The sequence below is a fragment of the Cinclus cinclus genome, chromosome 4, assembly GCF_963662255.1.
Source record: "Cinclus cinclus chromosome 4, bCinCin1.1, whole genome shotgun sequence".
In the NCBI taxonomy this organism is placed as follows: Eukaryota; Metazoa; Chordata; class Aves; order Passeriformes; family Cinclidae; genus Cinclus; species Cinclus cinclus.
The window spans coordinates 54,058,620-54,074,711 of record NC_085049.1 but is presented as its reverse complement, the minus strand read 5'-3'; the positions used below and the strand labels follow the sequence as shown (position 1 = coordinate 54,074,711).

The 16,092-nt window shown below is 39.2% G+C and overlaps 1 protein-coding gene across 2 annotated transcripts in view; it reads right to left on the bottom strand.

Moving 5' to 3' along the window:
- Positions 1 to 15,789, bottom strand: part of STAB2 (stabilin 2) — a 71,835-nt gene extending 56,046 nt beyond the window's left edge. The window contains exons 1-9 of one of the 2 annotated variants that reach the window (XM_062491265.1): positions 15,691 to 15,789; positions 13,380 to 13,513; positions 12,407 to 12,522; positions 8,756 to 8,841; positions 7,869 to 7,938; positions 5,987 to 6,082; positions 5,694 to 5,819; positions 4,070 to 4,266; positions 3,199 to 3,332 (exon numbers count right to left, since the gene is read on the bottom strand). In XM_062491265.1, coding sequence (XP_062347249.1) covers positions 3,199 to 3,332; positions 4,070 to 4,266; positions 5,694 to 5,819; positions 5,987 to 6,082; positions 7,869 to 7,938; positions 8,756 to 8,841; positions 12,407 to 12,522; positions 13,380 to 13,513; positions 15,691 to 15,774 — 1,043 coding nt within the window. In that variant the 5' untranslated portion in view covers positions 15,775 to 15,789. The remainder of the gene's footprint in view (positions 1 to 3,198; positions 3,333 to 4,069; positions 4,267 to 5,693; positions 5,820 to 5,986; positions 6,083 to 7,868; positions 7,939 to 8,755; positions 8,842 to 12,406; positions 12,523 to 13,379; positions 13,514 to 15,690) is intronic. The other variant, XM_062491264.1, reaches the window with a different exon arrangement.
- Between the last annotated feature and the right edge of the window lie 303 nt (positions 15,790 to 16,092).

Below are 16,092 nucleotides of genomic sequence, written 5' to 3'. Positions count from 1 at the left end.
ACTCCAGCCTGTGAGAGGTGCCAGTGATGTGTGCCTGACCCAGTGCTCTGGTTGTCTAAAGCAGACTCTGGTCATGGTGCCCATGAGATGGACACTGGATTTAGTAGCACCTTTCCTATTAAGTCTGCAGCATGTTCAATATTCATATAAGCTCTACCTGCAGTGATTCATCTCTCTGGACATTTTTTCCTCATGGCATCACTGGAGAAGGAACATTACTTCACATCAACAAAAGATGTCCTTTCTATATGAATCATTTGCATGTGCTGGTTGTTAAAAAACCACACCTGGCACTAACACCCCACAGCAGTATCAGGCTGCTGCCAGACTCTCTCCTTTTCCCCATGTAAGGTCTCTGGTGTAGGTGTTTCTCTGGTGAGAACAATATTATTTGAAAGTCCCTAAAAGTCCCTGCAATCTGGGGAGATGCTTACAGGCTCAGAGGAGTGTTGAGATTTTTGGCCAAGAATCTCCAGCTTTGTCTCTGATCCTGGGTAAAAATGTCAGTCTAAAGCATCTACAGCTGAGAGTGAGGAACAGCTGCTCCTTGGGAGCTGATCCATTTTTTTGGTGGGCCAAATGTTGCTGAATTTTTGTATCTAGGTCCCTTTCACTTCTGAACAGAGAAGAAAACAACTGAGGCTTCAAAGGAGCTGAAAAATAGCATAGTAGAAAAAAGGAACTACCCTTGAAATACGGCACAAATCAGATGCAGGTTTCGAAATAAAGTTCTCCTCTCTTTTCCCTCTAATGTTCATAAAGAAGAAGGTGGTTCTTATGGTTAAACATAATACATTTATTGGCTGTCATTTCTGGGGGCTGCAGTGAACTGCAGAGTTGCCTGCATGGTTTGAAGCTTCTCTCCTGAGGACAATATTGCTCATAATTGTGTGGGCATCCAAGTAATAGTTTGGATTTGTGTGGCAAAGGAAAGCATTGAGCAATTACAGATCAGCACCTATTGCATGGGGTTGAACCCCTCAGCCTGTGTGTTTCCTCACTCCTTCTGATGAAGGAATTGACTTTCTGTGGCTGGGCATGGGGAAGACCAGCAGGATTGGAAAAGATGGGAGCTGTCACCCTTTCAGCTTACTTAGGGAAGAAAAACTTTCTCTCTGGGAGAGGGAAGCTCAGCTTCCTGTCTCCATTTTACCAAAACCCTCTATAATAGAGTTTTGGTTTATGAAGCTACTTATTTCTACACTGAAGGCCTAGAGGAAAAATAAGAGTGGGATTAAGAGAGAAAATAGTAGAGTTTAACTGGTGGTAAGGCAGCTCTCCGTGGAAACCAGAGAAGTTTTGATCTAATAAGCAGGATAATTCCACACTGGTTGGAGCTTCATAGCTTCTGGGCAAGACTGAATACGATTACTGTGCTGAAGCAACACCATAGCATAGAAAGTGTCAGCACTCACTCAGGAAAGATCTACCTGGGAACATAAGACAAAGGAAACTGTGAATTTTGAGGATGCTGCTGTGTTATAGTCAAATCAAGTGTTCGGGTTTTTTACATCTTTGCCTGTATGAGAGATTTATTCCAATACAAACAATTTGGTACTGGAGAAAGTAGAACTGTCTATGTGGGGAAAGGAAATAACACAACTGTATCTTTAAAAGAATCAAACCAAAACAAAAATAGAAAGGAAACAATGTAGTTTTGTGGTCTCTGTTATTGCTTTGGTTATAGAAAACAAATAAATAAAATAACCAACCAAAAAAGCCCTCCCAAATACATTTAAAATCTGAGAAGCAGCCAAAATACTCTGTCACTTACCAGCATCTATTTATTGTGCCCACATTTACAAATCAAAGCTTTTCTTTGTGAAGTTCCTCTTTCATAAATGGATCTTCCTTGGCTCAATTTTTATTTCAATCCCACTCCATTTTTCTGTGCTTTTTTTGCTACTAAATATCATAAAATGAATGATGTGCAGAGAATTTTTATTGTTCTTTTCCATGCCCAGTGATAAATTTTTAATTTTCCCATTCTAAAGCTTTCAAAACTTTCTCAGCTTTCAAAAATTGCTTTACAACAGTGAAACAGTGACTAATAAGGAAAAAAAGTTCCCGATTAGGAATTTTATTTCCAAATTTCAACTGATGTTGTGCAGTATGGTAGTACTCTATACTAAGTGTTGTGTGAGTCTATAGTAAGCAGTCTGAGTAGCATGCTATGCTGTAGAAGAGAACGAGGGGATATTCTAGATAAATCTGCTTGAAAAGCATGGTACCTTACACAGAAGTGATGCTGATACTAACCTGCAAGGGAAAGCTGCAGGATGACAAAAGAACTGGCAATAAGAATACTCTCCTGAGTGAATGCTTTCTGTCTACACAACTGTGAGATAACTTTTTCCTAACTTATAAGGAGTGGCCTGTATTGTCCTTCATGTTCAAGCTCTCAGCCCCCTAAACCTCTTATTTCAGGCACAGCTCTTGAACCCAGTACCTGTCATCCCTGGGCTATGGAAACATATAAACCAACTTCTATGGTTTAAGAGAGCTTTGTGGAGTTTAGTGCCATCTGTGCCTTTTTTCCTACCATCCATGTAGCATATTTTTATACAGGAAAAGCCAAGTCTGCCAGAGGTTTTGCAGTTTCCCACCTGCATGACTCGAGGTGTTAAGGAATCTGCTGGGGTTAGTGTTGTTTTCACAGATTGGGGGAGCAGATTCCCTGGCTGTATCTATATTAGTATACTCAGGAGAGGCAGGGCTCCAGTGCTGTCCCATAATTAATGCTGATTAATTCTCACCATGCTGCTTGGTGTGTTTCTGGCTCACACCAAGTAGTATTTTCCCTGGCAGTGCCCAGGCACAGTTGAAGGTGTAGCATGTGCCAGGGACTGCTGCCAAGAGGCAGCTGCTCTGTTTTGGAAGAGACTTTAGCTGTGAGACAGACAATGCTGCTTGCTCTGAGGAAGAGAGAAGAGGTTTTGGTCCCTTTTATTTACTCGTGTAGGAATGACCTCTGAGTGCTTTAAAAATAAAACTTAATAGGTATTAGCAAATGGCCTGATGAAATCTAACACTGTGTTAATTGGCTGACCCTAACACCATTAAATCTTGTGATTAGCCCTTGATAAAGGAGCCATTAAACTTCAGGAGGTGTCCACCCACAGGATTTGTTTTAGCAGCCCATTGAGTTGGGAAAGAGGGAGAAACTGTGGGGCAACTTTCATAAGCAAAAAGACTCACGCAATCTGTCCCGGTGCAACTGTTGAGCACTTGGCTTTTTTGTGGCAGGTGTTGTTTGTTTCACAGTTGTCCATCATGCTGCAGCCTTTCCCAGGTACAAAGTTGGTGTAATGCTCCTTGCATTCACAGTGGGACTAAATCAGAGGGACGTGAGAGGGGAGAGAAAATTAGCCGTGCACAAATTTTGGATTTCAGAATAATTTCTGGAACTAGGGCTTGAACACAGTGTCTTAATTAATCACCTGTGAGTTCAGACACAACTATAAAACTTAGATTTGTACACACCAGCCTGTGTTTCAGCCACGTGCCCTTCACTGAGACATGACCGTGAACTGCAGAACAACCCTGAATGACCAAGTCCCTTTTTGGCTCTTCAGGGTGTCCAAGCAAACCAGGCCTTTTGAAGCCTTGTTTTCTTGGCAGTGTGAGTTTTATGCACAGAAATTGGAGCCAGTTTCCAACATCATGAATAATATGCAGTCTTTGTACAGTGCTGTTCATTGATTATTTTCAAAGACTCAGATTGCTTCTTTCCTAAATGAACTAAATTTAAATGTGTATATGTGGTACCAGTATAAGGACCCTGCTGGTCCTACAAGTCCCTGTGGTCAGAGAGACAAAATTTAGCTGGGAGACTTATTTCAATGCTTCCATTTTAGGGAGGCAAATCAGAGCCTAAGGAGTCCCAGAAATAACAATGCTATCGCCATTCCTATTTTCAGAGGGGAGCTAAAATGACTCCCTGCTGGTCAACAGCAGGCCTTATGATAAAGCTAGGAGCAGTGTTTGATTTCCTTGAGAGCTGTTTCCATCCCCTCATGGCTTCTTTTTGGAGAGAAAGCATTTATTCTTCTTGGGGAGTTACACTGACCTTTCCTGGACCATCATAGATGCAAATGCTGGACTGTGCAGGGCAGCTCCCAGGTGCTGCCTGGCAAGGGTCTATGGGCAGGCAGACTTGGCCATCCCCTGTGTACCCTTCTCGACAGGTGCATTTGTGCTGATTTGGCCCCAGGTACACACAGTCAGCGTTAGGATCACAGACCTTTCTGGAGCATGGGTTGATAGCTTGTGAAAAAAAGAAGTGAAGTAAATGAATCATTGTCCTAAAGCTCTAAAATTGAAGACAAGATTTACCAGAGCACCTCCATGTCAAACAAAGCCTAGGCAGACTAAACTTTTCATAACAGCCAAGTCTGAAGTATTGTGGCCGCATGGAGATGGAGGGGAGGAATGTGTTTATGCTATCGTAGCAACCAGCTGTTTGCCTTTGAGCAGAAATCATCTCTTAACTTGGCAAACTGAGTTACAAACAGATTAAAGCATGTAACATGCTCATTAAAATATCACAACTATTTCCTTGTTCTCTGATGGGTTTTAACTAGAGAAGGTCAGATGGGAGGTATGAGGTCTGTGCAAGCTTCAAGCACGTGTTAGATCAGTTGGAAAATATTTCTCAATACAATAGGCCTTGGCTGCTTTCTTTCTGGCAGTTAAACAATATAATGTCATAGGTTCAGCTGTATGGAAAACTGTCCAGCAAAGTGATTTACTCTTCCACACTCTCTACTTTCAGGATGACACTAGAAGCTCACTAGTTATTTCCATGAACCATTTTTTTTTTTTTGAGGCAATAGCATTGCTTGTTCTTTTTCAAAGTCAAGCAGTGCTTGGAGAGCCTCTTCTCACACCTTCATGTCCAGGTTAGGTTATGGTTAAGCACACATTGTATTTAAAAGATGGCATGCCCTGGACACACCTAAGAAGTGCTTCTCACTGTGTTCTCTTTTCCTTCCTTTCTTTCCCCTCAGCTGGGACTAATATGAGCCAACCTCTTCTAAATTGTGCATTGAACGTCAGATTAAACAAGACCCTGTGTTGCAACTGGTCTAGAAAGAACTGGCACAATAACATAAAGTGAGTAGGGAAAAGTACATATGGAGTCTTATACATTTAATTTAGGCATTCAATGGCAAGTTGAGGAAACTATAAAGACACCTCTAAGGTAGAGTTTACTTCCAGCTGAGATGTTATTAGCTTTGTTTCATGAAAAAGAGGAAAGCTAAAATGAACTTGCCTGTAGAGTTTTGCTTGCTGATAGAACTGAGCTGCCACATGATTGATGCTCAATAAATTGATGCTGTTTTTGATTTTTATGGAAGCAAGCTATGAGGCTGAACTGTATCAAGCAGAGGGATAGGACAGCAGTGGGTTTGTAAGCACTGATGACCCGGTATCCACCTTACTTATTTCAGGGGGGTTGACTAGCTTTAGTCTGATAGCATGGACTTTAACTTGTTAGCAGTTGGATGGCTGGGCTTCTGAAGCACATTTTAGGATTTAATTTCATCCTGAAGGAATCTAGTTTGTGCTTTGGGATACGAACACCAGGAAAATTAAACGGCGAGATGTGGCTCAAACGCACATTCTGTATTTGAACTATAACACTAATAGTGGTGTATGCAAAGAACTGGGTCAGACATGGAAATACTCACGTTCACATTGTGTACTGTCCCCATGGAAGTTGGGCAGACACGTACATTGCAGCTGTCTTCCATCCTCACCTGAGGCAGCACACCTGGAGTTTGCAGGGCACCGCAGCGCCTCGCACTCAGCTATGGCTGAGGGACAGAGGGGACAGGTTAAGCTGTGCCTGCACGCTGGGAGGCTTTGAGGTTCAGTGTATCTTTGGTTGCTTTTGCATGACTAACCTGAGACCAGTTCAGCCTTACCAATTCCACTTGTCTCACTGCTGCTGAATACATCCCACATGGAAAATTCTACTTACGCTGATCACAGCGCAGCCCTTTGTATCCAGACAAGCAGGTGCATCTTCCATCCCCTGTAATTCCACTGTTGCACACCCCATGAACGCAGTCACAAACTACAGAGAGAAATGGGTTTGCTTTACTGAATTACAGATGGTGTTCAGAAAGGCATTGTTAGTGGTTACTCATAGCAAGGAGTGTCCTAGCCAGCAGCTCTGAACCGAGTGCCTGAATTTTATAGGCTTCCCCTACTGAGGTGATCAATACTTGCACTTGCAAATGTCAGTAAATAACACACGAATTTTTGAAGGCTGTTAGGAGCCCGGGATCTGAAAATCTGCAGAACAAACACTTTAAACACCAAGCTGACTTGTTGCTAATGCTATACAGCTTGTAAAATTTGACACTCTGAAGCCAAAATTGGACGTAATGTATAATACAGACCCCTTAAGTAACAGTTGAGTTTTGTTTCTTTTTGCTTCAATTCTGTATCTCTCAAGCACCTCAAGAAGAGGTGAATTTTAGACTTTTTTTTTTCCTCTTCCCTAAACAGAATTTATTTAATTAAAAACATAAATAATTACAGTAGAGGTTTCAGGTGTCTTTCTTCCTATAGTCTCTCATTTCTGGTTATGTTCTGGCTATAAACCCAATGACAATATGCACACGAGATGATGTGTTCACAGTCCAGGCAGCTGTGAGATCCTTCTCTAAGTAATTTTTGAAGCCTTAAGTATACTGCAAAAGCTTTATAGTTATAACTGTTTGAATTATGGCAATGATGCTTTTTAAAAAGGCCATCTGGAATTACATTTGGAAAAGTCTAAAAGAGGTACAGAATTGTACAGCTGACTTTGTGTTTAAGCTGCGGTGATGTAGAATATCCTCTTCCCCTTAAAAACATAGCTTGTGTTCATGCAAATCACCTGCACTAATTAATTAATAACTTCCAGATCAATAATCTGTGTTAATAGTCATAATATAAAAACCAGGAATGTCTAAGGTATTGCTGAAAAGCAGTTAGCCAAAAATGAACATTGTTTATAATATATTTATCTTAGAACACTTGGAAGAGCTCAAATATCTGAAAGCTGAAATATAAAATATTACTTAAATTAATATGTAATTGAATCCTGCAGTACTGTCTTGGAAAATAATTGCATTTATGATATTAAATTTTTTCAAGTACCCTATTTTCATAAAATTGCTGGCTCAGTTACATTTCTATGTATCAACACTGGCATCCAGTGGACAGTTGGAAAAAGGGCTTTTGAGCCAGCAGTGATGTAGGATTAGTGTAGAAAGGCCAACATAGATAATTTAAATTGAGACCATTTGTGACTCTTTAAAAATAATATTGAGTAGATCCGGAGGGAAGAAAATGAGTTTTACTTTGAGGTAAGCAATTATTGCCACTTAAGAATAAGACTGTTTTAAATTGTTTTTCAGGCAGTTTTCTGGTTTTTCAGTGTCATTTTCAGCAACGGTCAGGAAGGTAAAATAGGAGAGATGATTAAGAAGCAGGCAAAAGTAGAAAATATTGTGTGCATATATGCACTTGTGATACATAAATATTTTAAGAAGTGTACACAGCTTTAATTGCTCCTTCAGACTTCCTCTTCTGATAGATGTATGGCTAATAGTGAATTCATCCATCACCCAAACCACAAAACTAAAGTGAACACACCCTTTTCCTCACTTTTGACAGAACTGTGTATCTCCCTGGCACAGAACAGAGCAAAGAGCTCTTTTTCCTTTCTCCATTGTGTTCCTTGAGGCAGGCAGCAGATCTTACTGGGAACTCTTTGGGCCCTTTACCCATTTCACTGTGACTTCCTAAAGTCTGAATAGACCTTTCACTCCCTTCTTTTCTCTGATCAAATAAAGAAAGTTGAAACTTACCTGATGTGCAGTCTGGACCAAATAAATTGTCTTCAGCACATTTTTCACAGGCTGTCCCACCAAACCCTTTCTGTGAATTACACAACAGGAATCAGAACTTAAGTTTCTTATCTGTCTCTATACAGATAGATACATGCTTAGCAGGCTGAAAACAGCATCTTTCACTGCCAAAAGAAAATAACATGAAAGTTTCAATCAATAGCTATCACAATCTAGAAAACATTTTCTTTTGAACAATCTTTCTCCCTTATATATTTTTTAAAATAATCTGTAGATCTTCAAATCAGATGTTCTGAATATCAAGGTAACAACAAAATACAGTTATCAAGCCTAATGTCCAAATCAGACTTACAATGGTTGAGTTGTATTTTCTGGATACTCCTACCTCTGTCTCTTTTTCACATGTCCCCAGAAGAAGACTTTGGATGTAAACTGAAGATGAACCAGCAGAGGGGGAGGTAGAAAAGATTAATTTGAATTGTTTCTTAAAAATCTGTTTGCCTGAGGTTAAGCACTACACGTTGCACTCTCAACAAAGAGGCAATGTATGGAGAGTATAGCCCCATGTATAAGTGCTTTTACTATTTAGGGCAAAAAGTCACAAGTAATATCACAATTAAAGAAAATAAAGAAACTCAAAACACCTGTCTCAGGATGGTAAAATGAAAGAACTTTTTAATAATTCTACCTGAACATGCTCAAGTCTGGAGAAATAATAGTGTGAAGATTAATGCAATCCAAGCAAAAAATGAACTCCAAGCTGATCATCACTGCTGTTTCTGGAATACTTTCCTTTAATGTATTTATACAGTAGGACATACATTACTCCTTAGGGCTGCTTACATGCTGCTGTTGTATTTTATTTTTATTTAAAAGAAAGGATGTACCTGACAAGTGCATGTTCCATTCCCAGTAATGCCCTGTGAGCAGTGTCCTCTCCTGTTGCATGGTGATGCAGCTCCTCCTGGACATGCTGGAAATGACAGTGGTTAAACAATCAGTCACCTTGCTCTGACCCTTGTGATCCTCTTGGATGGATTGATGATTTGCTCTCAGGATTTTATTTGATGCTAAGTTAGAGTTTAATAAATTTTTTTTTTTCCCCCACCAAAAATTGCATTTGCTTTACAATATTTGGGATAGTTTTCCTGCTACCTTCGCAAGACTGTGGTAATTGATTCAATCTATCTTGGAAATTGCAATATCTAGATATCTCACAACCAAATCCTGTCCAAGGGGCTGTGGTCACCATTCAAACCTGTGTGCCAAAGGTGTGTTATGGTCTTCAGTGTCTCTGGTGTTAAAACCATAGTTACAGCCAGTGGTATAGAAAGTGAGACAGTCTGAACAAAAACCCCAGCCAGCAGGATAAGAAAAAAATACTATATTTATAATAAAATAGTACTTTATTTTTTTTTTGTCTGAAAGGTTTCAAGATTCAAATCTTTACTGAAAGATTGCCTACAGGAAATGTATATTATGGTGGTTTTTAGTCAGATCATTCTATCAGATTTTCTCTCCTGTAGGGGTACACTTATTTTTTACAGTTGTCCTGTTCCTCCTTGGAAATGATGTATTAACTCTCTTCCATAAGCCTTTCCTTCCTGTAATTAGAATTTCCTATAGGCACCATAATTTTGATGCAGATGGTGTCTAAATGTATCAAACTCCTACTGACCTCACAGGTACTCTGCTGTACCTTACTCATAAGATTTATTGCTTATAAAGAGTCTCAGAATTTGTTCTCTGTGGGTGGAGATGGTTTTATGCTCCCCCTGCCTGAGTCAATACTAATTTAGAGAACTTAGGTAATGTGGAAGTCTTAGTAAAAAATGAGTTTGATTTGGACAGAGTGATGAGCAAATAAGAGGATGTGCAGATGTGTACACTCAATTCCACTGAAAGCTCTGGCTTTATACCAGTCTGTTAATATTTCTCAATTTATTCCTTAATGTAGTCTGAGGTCTATTGCATCTGTGTAAGCTTCTTTTGAAAAACCACTAAATTTAAAGATGAACAGTTTATCTCATACACACTGGAATAATGAGATGTTTTAAGAATTTAGGTTTAATAACTGCAAATGAGGGAAAGTAATAAATACATATCCTTTAATCTTTAAAGTGGCTTTTAGTGAATCTTGTTTTCTGGCTACTGTATGACAACTAAATCTTAAGGATTTGTGGAAACTGTTTGATATTTGCACAAAATGGAAAAAAATTATTTGCACGGATGCTCTAATTGAATGTGCAATGATAGAGAAAACTCAGAATTCATGGTATAATTCCTAGGAAAAGTTACAAAATTGTTGACAAAGCAGGTGTTTTTTTAGCCTTTGGCATTCATTGCACTCCTTTTCTTCACTATATCTTGTCTCTTGTTTTGATTCCAGCACCAAGGGACAGCTTTATCAGAAGTTGGATAAATTACCATGATGTTGTACAAGTTTGGCCAGGCAGATAAAGTGCTTCCTGCAACCAGCAGGGTCACAGGAGGCAGTGCTGGGACACTGGAGCAGTGCTGGCAGTCACCTGCTGCCACCCTGGGAGAAGAGAGACCTTTGCTTTTATTGAGGCTGCTTTTTGAAAAGCAGTAAGAAAGAGATGCTCTGGCTTATCTCTTAATAGCTGTTGGAGTGTGAAGGCTAAATTTTTGAACCTAGGCTGAAAAAACCTAAATCTATCAGCATATTTTCCATTCCTGGACTTAAATTCAGCACTTTCCAAGTGCTATCAAATAGTGCTTCTTAAAGTACTTCTCTTCCTCTGACTCCTGTGAGGCTGAAGCACTGAGTAGTACTTGAAATATTTTGAACCATATAATTTGATAGCATTAAATTTAGCATCTTTCCTCTTAGCCTTTGTTTTCTTCTCACATTTTCCTCCCTTTATTCTTACAGTTCTTTCTACTCTGTTGGTTATGCCATACACCTCTCAGTTGGCACCCAGGCTTTTCTTTGGAAATATTTACCCAGAGTGGGAACTTGTGCTGGGCTAGGAAGCATCTCCTGCTGCACCTGAGCTCCACCAGCTGTGGTTGGATGATGCTGGCAGTGTGGAAAGGCTGTGCTCTTTCCCCCTGGACCTTTCCTGAGACTGTGCTTTTCTCTTTTGACTTGATGACTTTTTACAGAGGGATTGGTGTGCTTTGTGGGGAGGGAATGGGACAAAAGCTCTTGCATTCATTCTATGTGTTTCAGCATGTGCTATCATTTAAGGAAGTCAGAGTGCTATTTAAGACCTAATTTTGTCCTTGTCATCAGATGCCAAATGTGAAGTAAACCCCTAGTCAGGGATTTTTGCCTGGCCTCAGGAAGGACCATCTTTCCTCCAAATATTTCAGCTTGTGTCATATTCCATTAACAGAGATTGTGATAACCTAGAGATAAGTATTTTCTTTTCCTCCAAATGAAAGCAGAAACAATGGTGAGACCTTGATTCTTTGCTTTTTTGGGTCAGGAAGTTTGTCCAACGGAAGGGAGGGCTTTCTTGCCTTTGCAGCCTCCTTCACACAGTGGTGCAGGCAGGGCTCTGATGCTGGGGCAGGGGACTCTGCCCCTGTCCAGAAATTCTGCTGCCCCCTGTGGGCTGCCCAGAGCACCCTGACTATGGGATGGTGAGGTAGATTTGGTGGTGGGCTGGCAAACCACCCCACAAGTCACTCTCTTCAGAAGACATGAGCACACACTGCACACTAAGCCTGTCTTTTCTCTTGAAGTTGTTGTGAGCTGCAATTGGATTGCTTTTCTTTAGCAGATAAATGACTGGTATTTGTATAATAGCTTGGGATAAAATTATGTTTTTTAAAAAAATATATTTTGTGGACAAAGGACTTCACAAACATTGAAACAGACCTTGAGGCCATTAACTAAAGGAAGAAACACTCTGACTGGGCAGGGAAACTTCCTCTGTGGGTCTGGATGCCTGTCTTGGTAGCCTGAGGTTTGATGCATGTGTGGAGATGCTGAAAAGCTTTTCCTGAGGAAGGGAAGGCGGCAGGAGGGGAGGCACTCCTGATTCCCTTGCTTCAGTAATGGCCTTCAGCATTCACAGGCAGTTCAAGGAACTGTTTCAAGTTGAGCTGAAAGAAAAAAATCCCCCTTGCTTCACAAAGTCAAGAATTAAAGAGATTTGGAAATATTTCATTTGCAGATGAGGGTGGTTTTGACCTGAAATGAAACATATAAATTTGTGGTTTGAAAATCTTAGTTTTTAAAATCCATTTTGAGGATCCTTCTGAATGAAATGATTTTGTAAGTATTGACTGCAAAGATTTGTTTTGAAAATCTCAAAATCTAGGAGGTTTTCTGAGGCTCTTTACATTTTTCTATGCATTTTTCTTTTAAATAAAAATTTGAACACCTGTTTTTCTTCAAATCCCCAAAGTTTTAGCTGAAAACTGCTATTTATTTCTATTTTTATAGCAAGCTCTGAGGAGTAAACTTCTCATGGCAGTAGTTTCTGAAAAGAAGAGAATTTACTGCTTTATTTCAGTTCAAATTCTATATGAAAATAAAACCCCAAAGCCCAAAACCAGCTTACCCATGCAGTCTGGTCCCCAGTGGCCCTGGCAGCACTCAGGTTGTTTAAATTCCTTCACACAACGATGCTGACAACCCGGAAAAGTAAGTGTGTGGGTTTTAATTTCCAGGTAATACCTGTGGAAAAGAAGTTAAAGCTGCTTTAAAGTACTTACAAACCCCCCTGTTGGGAAAGATGAAATTCTTAAGTTCTTCTTCTCCTTTCAGTGTCAGACAAGAGTGCTATAAGCTTGGTTGCATTGATCTACACTTTTTTCTTCTTCATTAAAACATACATTGAACAGCAAGGTGTAAAAAGATCCTTGGAGCTCTTTTGAACAGTGCATTTATCTTCCCACTTCAGCCTAAATACAGCACATTTCTCTAAGTTTTGATTTGAAACAGTATTTTAAAAATTGTTTAATATCAAGTTTCTTTAAATGCTAAGTAAGCTCAAAATAGTTACATTTTTCTCTAAAGTAGTTACATTTCCTCTAAAATAATGTTTTAGGTTTTTTCTTTCTTTTTTCTTTTTTTTTTCTTTTCCAATCGGAATGGCAAGATGTCAAATTAGTTTTGTGATATCTCTTCCTGCCCTTCACCCCCACAACTCCTTGATCTAGAAGTGTGAAAAATGCTTTGTTTATATGATATATGATTGACACATAAATATAATATAATAATACATATTTTTCACATATTTTTGTATCATTCATCTCAAGTATGCAGTATAAGCTTAGAAGAGATTCTGTGATGCTATTCAAGAGAAAATCTGTTAGAACATCCATAGCAATATTTATTTTCTTCTTATATCACTTACTGTTTAACTTCAAGCATCAAATACACCAAATGCAGCTTGAGTTCTGGAGCTGGTGAAGCCAATGGTAAATGTTCCATCAGAAAATTGCATTGACTAGAGAATTCTTGATATGTATTACTGTTTTCTAATTACTGGAGAGCAATTTTCATGAGAAAAGCTCTGACAGAGCAGGTACCTGCAGTCTGGTGTCCCAGTCCCATTGGTAATTTTGGTGTAACCAGCAGGGCACTGTGTGTCAAGGTTTAAAGAGCAAGGTACACATTTGGTTTTCATTCTAATGAGAAGCTTTTGATCACATTGCTTCTTCACCTGAAATAAGAGAAGAATAATTAACAAGAAGGAAAAGCACTATCCCAAATGACATAGCTGAAAAATGACAAGTTTAACTCAGCTTTGTTCTCACTCATAGCTCTTTTCTGTTCAGCAAGAGCTCCTTGTTTTGGAGCTAAACTTGGTAATAGATCACATATTAGTGCTTTGCAGAAGCTTTGTCCGCACATGTTATGTCCAACCACTGCAGGATAAACCCTTCTATGTCTAATATTTATCCTAAGAGTGCTTTATCAACAAATACTTAGCCTGTCACACTTTAAATCCAGGTTACAGAGACAGCATTAGACTATGGAGTGTTAGCTCCAAAGTTGCTGACAGCTTTGTGCCTTCCCCACTCAAAGGCAAAATTAAACAGGGTGTGGAGGAGGAAAAATTAAATCAGCACCACTAAAGGGCTGTGGCTGGTATTTTCAAATTGGTGTCAAAGAATGACAACTTGCTTTGCATTCAAATCAAGTGGGGGTTTTGGGCCTGATCTCACCAGTGCACTCTGTTTTTTTTAAAAACCTGGTTTTATGAGTCTATTTTAAAGCAGTAAATCTTTGCTGAACTGCATTTAATGCTTGCTTCAACTTCCTTCCTCCTGGTATTTGTAGAAGTAAGTTCATAATTCACGAATGGTGAGAAATTACCCAATTCAGAATACAGTTTTTAAAAACCAGCAACACAACCCTGTGCAGTCCAGAGAGTCCTGGACCTTCTGGGCACTTGTGGGATGCTGCAGCCTCTGCAGAACATCTCAGCTGGTCTGGGTGGGTATCCTGGCACCTTGGGCAGGATTTTTACATGTCCCATGGTAGAAATGGCTCTGTGATGAAGCCCTCACTCAGCAGTTTTTCCCCTTGACAGCTGGACATTTCAGCAGCAAAGTTTGTGAGGAGGTATCACAGACACTGATAAGGAGATTTAGCTTCATAACCTCTGAGCCACTATATGGGATTGCCACCACCCACATATAAGCACATTTCAGCATCTATCTAGTTGTCCCATTTTAGTCTTCATAAGTGCACTGTTGAAGTCTGGTCTGGGTAATATTGAAATACTTGGGTAGTGAAACCCTTTTGTTGCATAGATGCTTTCAGGTGTCTTTGAAGTAAAAATGTGACCTTTTCTCAGATGTGGGTATAATATGGGTACAGCTTCAAAAGACATTTAGTTGTCATCGAAAAGCACCTCACAAAATTTAAGGTTTTGAAAAGGAAAAATTTAAATAAAAATAACTTGTGCCCTTTTTATAACACCAGCTGTAAAACACTATTTGTTTTGGAATGGTAACGTTATTTCCAATTTCTCCCAATTCCTCATTTTCTCTTTTTACTTTTAGAGAAAATGGAAGAAAGTTGACTTTTTAGTGTCTTGTCTTTAGTGTCTCTCTCTCTCTCTGTTTTTTTTTTAAATAAGAAAAACTAATAGCAAATAAAAATAATAACATATTTCCCAGTAATTTTTGTACATTTCAATGTATGCTTTCATTTAAAAACTGCAACCAACCAACAACAAGAGCAACAAAACACCTGAGTGTCTTCCTTTTCCCCCTTCTAATTTCTCTCTGTCCTTTTGTTCCCTCTTCTAAATCTGTTTTGCCTTTCTACAAGGGTGGTGAAAACAAATGTTGTGAAATTTCAGAGTCATTGTATTTGTACATGACAAATGCACCACTTCCCCAAAAGTTTACAAACCCTTTAATTACATTTATAACTGTGTTATTACTTTAAATAGCTCAATTCCTTAGATTTTTATCCCTTACCTGTCTAAAATAGCTTTGCTTCCTTTTAGTTAGTGGGAACAGATAATTTTTGCTACAGAAAAAAATTCTGCTTTCATCTTCTGACTTAGCAGAAATCCCAATCACTTTATTTTGATAAATGCATCATTTACAGACTTTTGCCACATGTGCCAGTTTTAGGGACTTTTTCAGTGTACTCATGCTATATCATTTGAACCAAATTCTCATACAGAATAAACAGATGCATTTCTGTTATTTCAGAGGACTGCATTACAGAGATCTTAGCTTATAATTCATTGTCATATGCACCAGGTACGGTTAAAACAGGTTTTTCTGCTATAAGATACAGTATCTGATAACTGTTCTCTCTATAACGCAGAGTAATATAGACAAATAATAATCCATGACATAAAATGTTTCTCCTTACCTCATCTTGGACTTGTGATGTCAAACATGGTTTCATTACAAGCAAAAAAGCAAAAAAGAAGAAAAAACCTGGACTTCTTTCCATTGTGAATTGGACTTTTTCCTTTCCTTTCAGAGACGTCCAAGAATGAAAACTCAAATTCTGACGTAAAATGATTTTTAGAGGTGCTGTTTCCTCTGCATTCTTAGGCAAATACTTTTAACAGGACTCCTGTCTTCCCCAAGGTAAATGAATGAAGGATAAGGCATGCAGAACTTGCCCAGGCAGGAGAGATTCCAAAATGCAGGGTATTTGCTGAAAGCTCTCACTGGAAAGCTGAATAAAGCCCCCCCACTGAATGGCAGGATATCCTGATGGCGTTATGATCATTTATTCCTCTCTCTGGAGCTGTTGATAGTACAA